At 47.3% G+C, this 6,471-nt stretch overlaps 1 protein-coding gene across 1 annotated transcript in view; it reads left to right on the top strand.

Annotated features, from left to right (window-relative positions):
- Positions 1–1,587: 1,587 nt before the first annotated feature.
- LOC110314999 (complement C1r-A subcomponent-like) overlaps positions 1,588–6,471 on the top strand; it is a gene marked incomplete at its 5' end in the record, with an annotated part of 14,508 nt that continues 9,624 nt past the window's right edge. The window contains 2 exons of the mRNA XM_021189171.1: positions 1,588–1,715; positions 5,772–5,997. Of these exons, the coding sequence (XP_021044830.1) occupies positions 1,588–1,715; positions 5,772–5,997 (354 nt within the window). The remainder of the gene's footprint in view (positions 1,716–5,771; positions 5,998–6,471) is intronic.

The raw sequence follows: 6,471 nt of genomic DNA, 5'->3' as shown, positions 1-6,471 counted from the left end.
TGGGCTGCGGGATGCCCTGGGTGTAAGATGCCTGGGCTTTCTCAGCCTGGTCTCTGACAGTCTGACCCCTAATATGCAAACACCAAGATCAGATAATAGTAACTGCAAACTTTCTGGGAAAACCCACAGAATGCTCCCTGAGCTAAGAGTAGATAGCATGTTCCCGGGCAGGTACACAGAACCACACACACACACCCCTGGGCAGAGGCAGGGGCAAATTTCGCCCTCTTCTTCCTTCTTACTACTTTTATCCTATAACCTTGCACACAATAAACAGACTTTGACAACCATTGCAGGGTCTCCTCCTTTTTCCCCGCCCATTTTTCTTTCAGCATGGTCCCCCTCTGACCCCCCCCCAAATAACTGGGTCCTGCAGGTCAGGACAAGTGTTGCCCCCAATGTGAGGCCCGAGGTATGGACTCTCAACAGACAGAGCCCATTTTCTTGAGAAGGTTGCCACGACAAAGTCATTTGGAGGAGCACTCTCACCGCTCATGAGAGAAAGCCATCCTCGGTAAGTTTACATTTCTCCGTCCTATAGAAATGGGCCAAAACTTTCTGAAGAGGCATACTTCATTAAGGATCTCAAAGCATCTCTCAGGGAAAGAGGAGTCAGAGTTAAGAAGAAAGATTTGACAGAATTTTTTATCTTTGTTTCCCAAGTCTGTCCATGGTTCATAATAGATGGACCAGAGATTCATCCCCTTAAGTGGGAAAAGGTAGGACATGATCTTAATGATCTTTTATATAAAGAAGGGCCAGATGCAGAGCCTACTCATACCTTTAGTTATTGGGGTCTTATTAGAGATATCATTAGGTCATCCTCGGCTGAGGCAGGAATAATTGTTTCATTGGCTGAGGATTTCCTTAAACCAATTTCTCACTCAGCCTCTATGTCCTCTGTAAAGATTGCAGACTCACAGTTACCACAACCTTCCTCACCATGCCCCTCCATTATTATTAATATGTCTTTCTCAGAGGACCCGGGTGTTCACCCCAAAAAGCCTATCCAATCCCTCTATCCTCAACTGCCTGCCGATGCAGCCACATCCAGTTAGCCACAATTACAAGAATCAAAGCTTACCTACCCTATTTTTAAGAAGCCTCATGACAATCAGCTAAGTCCCTCTGAGGAGAGTGAGTTGGAGGAAGAGCCTGCCCTATATCACAACCCTGATTGACCACCCATTGCGAACACAGTGGCACGTTCTAGGCCTCCTCCTTACCCCTTCGATCCTGAAATTTGTGCACCCGTGGTCATTCCACCACCTCCACAGGGCGATTACCTTTTACAGGCCGAAAATCAGCTATCTAAACAAATTTCTGACATTAAAGAGGTCCTAAATTTACAGAAACAGTTTGCTGATCTCTCCACAGAGCTCTCCTCTCTTCAGGAGACTGTGAGACAGACCATTTTCCCTGGTCCATTGATGGCTCCGGTCCCTTTCCCTGCCATCTCTGGCAGCCATCAGGTCAGCTCCCTGCATTCTCACCCTAGCAAAGCCTCCCAAAAATCTCATTCTAACAAAACCTCCCAGAGAGTTAGGTCAAAAAAAATTCTTGGTGTTCCCTGTGTTATCCCGCCAGAGCACCAAAGAGGCTTCCTCCTCAGAGGAGGACCCCGCCACTGATACAGAAAATGGCGAAGAGGATAGCGAAGCTGAAAATGAGACTGCGGCCGCAGTTCCTGAGCCCCCACCACGAGACATAACTGAGTATAAAAGATTAAAGTTTAAGCCTCTTAAGGATCGTAATACTGCAGTCAAAAATTATGGTCCTAATGCACCCTTTACTGTTTCCATGCTTGAGGCCCTTTCCGGAGGGGGCTACCTCACCCCCACCGAATGGTTTAAAGTTACCCAGGCAGTTTTGACTCGTGGACAGTTTCTGTCTTAGAAAGCTGATTTTCTAGACAGGTGCCAGTCTCTCGCCAGACAAAACCAAAGAGACTCTAAGGCGCCTGCAGCTGCCTGGACCCTTGATAAGGGAAAAATATGTGTCTGAGAGGCGCCAACTTAAATTCCCCACCAGACTCCTGTCACAGGTTAATGAGGATGCCCTTGGGGCATGGCGGGCTGTCCCTTCAAAGGGCTCTATGACTACCCAATTGACCAAAGTTATTCATGGAGCTCAGGAGCCTTACCAATGAGTTTGTGGGAAGACTCTTAGAAACTGCTGAAAAAGTCCTGGGCCCTGTGGAAAATAATAGCAAGTTTATAAAACAGTTGGCCTATGAGAATGCCAATTCTGCCTATAAGGCTGTTCTTCTAGGCCAGACTAAAAATAAGACTGTTGATGACTTCGTGAGACTGCAGTGATGTAGATACCTTCACCCATAGGACCTCGCAGAGCCTTTCTCAGAGTATGAATTTAGCTGTGGGGTCTGCCTTGCAAGCTGTTGGCCTTCCAAAAGTTGTTTTAAATGTGGTCAGCCTGGCCATTTTGCCAAGCAGTGCCCCCAGACACAGGGCGCGCTGAGCCCTCCACCTCGGCCTCTGGGGCCAACACCTTCTGTATCTGCCACGGTGTGCCCCCAATATAAGAGAGGTAAACATTGGGCTAATCAGTGATGCTCCAAGACGGATGACATGGGTAATCCTTTGCCACCCCTTCAGGGAAATGGCTTGAGGGGCCAGCCCCGGGCCCCTAGACCTATTCATTTTCTGCCGGCCTCGGGGACCAGTCAGCAGATAACAATGCCCCAACTTTCTCCCACTCCACCCAACTCCTCAGAGCAACACAAGGGAGTGCAGGATTGGACCTGTGTACCTCCAACAATACAATTTTAAAACCTGAAAATGGTGTTCAGGTCTTACCTACTGGTGTCTTTGGTCCTCCTCCCCCTAATATGTTTTTCCTCATTCTGAGACGCACCTCATCCACCATCAAGAGCCTCATTGTTCACCCTTCCCTGGTTGATAATGATTTTACAGGAGAAATTAAGATTTTAGCTAGTTCCAGCTCAGGGCCAATCTTATTCCCTCAAGGACAGTGGGCTGCACAGGCTTTGCCCCTCCCATTGAACACCCAGAACCTGGTTATTGGGAGGCATCGGGGGGGCCTCTCAGCCAGGGTCTTCAGATCTTCTCGGGGTCCAGATGGTGTCTAGAGAACGTCCTATGCTATGCCTTAAGTTAGAGGGGCAATGGTTTGAGGGCATTGTGGATACGGGAGCTGATGACACCGTCCTTGCAAAAAATTCCTGGCCCTCGGTTTGACCACTTCAACTTTCCCTTACACATTTCCAGGGCATTGGCCAGTCTAAAAATACCTTACAGAGTTCTAAAATTTTGACATGGGAAGATTCAGAAGGGAATTCTGACACAGTGCAGCCCTCTGTTGTTGAAGCCCTGCCAGTTAATTTGTGGGGAAGAGATATTCTCTCTCAGATGAAAGTAATTATGTGTAGTCCAAATGAAATTGTAACCCAACAGATGTTGTCCCAAGGACAATGCCTAGGAAAGGAGGGCCAAGGCATGCCTAAACCCATAAGCGTTTCACATAAGAGTGATCGCACTGGGATAGGATACTAAAGTTTTTCTCCTTGGATTAGGAGCTGTGGGGGCAGGAACAGGAATTGCTTCCTTAGTGACCTCCAATCAACAGTATACCCAAGTTAGTATGGCTATAGATAGAGATCTTCAAGAGATGCAGGCTGGGATAAAGAACCTTAAAGATTCTGTTACTTCACTTTCTGAGGTAGTGTTAGAAAATAGAAGAGGGTTAGATTTGCTTTTCTTCCAACAAGGAGGACTGTGTGCTGTTTTAAAAGAGGAATACTGCTTTCATACAGATAAGACAGGGTTAGTAGAAGATAGTCTGAAAAGGGTAAAAGAGAGTTTAGAAAACAGAAAAAAAGAGAATGAGAAAAAAGTGAATCCTGGTACCAGAATTGGTTTTCCACTTTTCCATGGCTTTCTACCTTGTTGCCAAGGATTTGGGGGCCTGTGGTAGGATTATTTTTGTTCATATCCTTTGGACCCTGGGCATTTAAAAAGTTAACAGAGTTTGTCAATTCGCAGGTCGATGCTGCCTTTGGTAGAGCAGTATTGGTCCATTATCATCATCTGGAGGTCAGAAATATTGATCAAGAGGTTTATGCTGAGCCCCCCGGATGCTCCTTCGGCAGGCTCAGACTTCACAACCTTAGATCCAGAAAACAATCCTGGATGCTTTGGTAAGCTACGGAGACATCAATGATGGGAATAGCATGATGCCACATACCAGGGGCACACCCATGATGGGCTGTAGAGAATCTCAATGATTGGATTATCATGAGTCCATGACCCAGGGGCCCACTCCAATTTGAGAGTGCTGGGTATGGAAACAGCTCATGTAGCCTAAGACAGAGACTCTACCCTCAAACCCAACCACATAGGGTGCTGGTTGTGGATGCACATCATGTAGCCTAAGACAGATGCTCCATCTTATAATATAAAAGAGGGGGAGATGTTGGAGACTGACACTGAGCCATAAGCCTAAGTTTACACACACACACACACACACACACACACACACACACACACTTTTTGAGAAACTTCTGACCTCTGAAAGGACAGCTGACAGAACACCAAGATCAGATAATAGTAACTGCAAACTTTCCGGGAAAAAACACAGAATGCTCCCTGAGCTAAGAGTAGACAGTGTATTCCCAGAAAATGTTAATCCGATTTAGAGACCCCAGAATCTGGCCCTCAAAACCAAATGTTTCCAGGTCCCTAAAACTTCAGATCCCATCACCTCAGCCATTCCCCACGTTGACCGCCAGATGGTGCCAGCAAGCAACGGGGATTTCAAGACCATAACTAAACTGGGAATTCAGATTTTTTGCTGTTTATGCAAATGGTTCATTCCCTAAAACATTCCTCCAGGAATGGTCACACCCGCCACTGCCACAATCCTTCCCTCCCCTGTATGCCTACTCCCTCCTTCAACTTACAGTGACTGAAGACTCTGTCAGGAGAGTTGAGGATCCAAACAAACTGGCCTTGAGACATGTGAGTAAGACTGATGGGTACCAAGGGAGGAGAGAGGAGTTGGGCATAAGTGGCAAACATGCTCCCATATTATTAAACAAACAAAAAAAAAAGAATATGAAAAGAAAAGGAAAAGAAATGGAAGGGACAGAAAGAACAGGAACACAATACCCTTCCTCCTATAGTCCCAGCTCCAGAGCACATACTCCTCACGGTCACTCCTCAGCCCTCCTCCCAGGGTCCAGACCCTTAGACATAAACTGGGCTAGCCTCTCCTTTCTTGACTCTGGGTTCATAGCAGGGTAACAGTGAGGGAGGGAACTCTTGGAGTGAGGAGAGAATCCCCCATGTGTGTTTCTTGGACCCCACGTGTGTTTCTCTGACGCAATGAAAGGTTTCTCTCAGGGGCCTTTGCTGAAGCCTTGGGAACCTTTGCAGAGCCATCGCTGGAAAACTTCATCCTCAGATAGCTGGTCCCAATCCAGTCCTACTCCAGGAAGGAAAGGAGATGAAAGAAAAGGACAGATAAGGCAGCTCAGGGGCTAGGGGTGGGGAGTGCAATAGAGCCCGGTGACTCCTGGACTGGGCACAGACCTAAGAGGGGCACAGCTGCAGCCGATGCGGAGGCTGCTCCTGCCTCCACTCACAGTACCTCTATGTAGTCTACAATGGTCATGGGGAAAGAACCGGACAGTTTAGTCATCCCGTTCCTGCCTACGGCAGCACAAATGGCAAGGGTGCTGCACAACACCATGGTCCTCCAGCCCCACAAACACTCACCTCTCTCTTTGACAGGTGGCTCTTCACCCTCCTGGTGACCCTGTTCTATGGGGTGGAGGGCTCCATGTACCTCCCTCAGAAGCTCTATGGAGAGGTGACCTCTCCTCTGTATCCCAAGCCTTACCCCAGTGACTGGGAGACAACCACTGTGATCACTGTCCCCATGGGGTACAGGGTGAAGCTGGTCTTCTGGCATTTTGATGTGGAGCCTTCTGAAGGCTGTTTCTATGACTATGTTAAGGTAGGAGTCAGATTGGGAGGGAGGGGAGACAAGGCTGGAAGTTTGTACTCTGAATACTCCGGAAAATATGCCTGCACCCCATCACTGTACAGCTCTGTAGAAATGCTGGCCTGTGGTCTCTGGTGCCATAGAGGAGGTATTCTTGGACTTTAGAGGCCTTCAGTGAGATTCATGAGAAAAAGGGGCAGAAATTGGAGGTGTTTGTTCCAGGGGATTTCACTGTGTACTGGAGTTAGGAGACAGATAAACATAAGACCTTAAGAAACAGCCGTGCCTCGGTTTCCCTCTTGTCAAACTGCTACATCCAAAACCAGAGGAAATGAAACATATGACAGGTGTCACATATCCTTCAGGGAGAACAAGGACTTTCATCACCCCTGGTCTGTACCCTTCAAAGGGTTTCTTTCTAAGCCTCATCTTTCTTTTTCTTTTTTTTTATTATCATTTTCTTTATTTACATTTCAAATGCTATCC

Source organism: Mus pahari, unplaced genomic scaffold, assembly GCF_900095145.1.
Source record: "Mus pahari unplaced genomic scaffold, PAHARI_EIJ_v1.1 scaffold_9635_1, whole genome shotgun sequence".
Classification (NCBI taxonomy): domain Eukaryota; kingdom Metazoa; phylum Chordata; class Mammalia; order Rodentia; family Muridae; genus Mus; species Mus pahari.
Note: the sequence above shows the minus strand (reverse complement) of the source record. Positions and strands in the feature narration are given on the sequence as shown.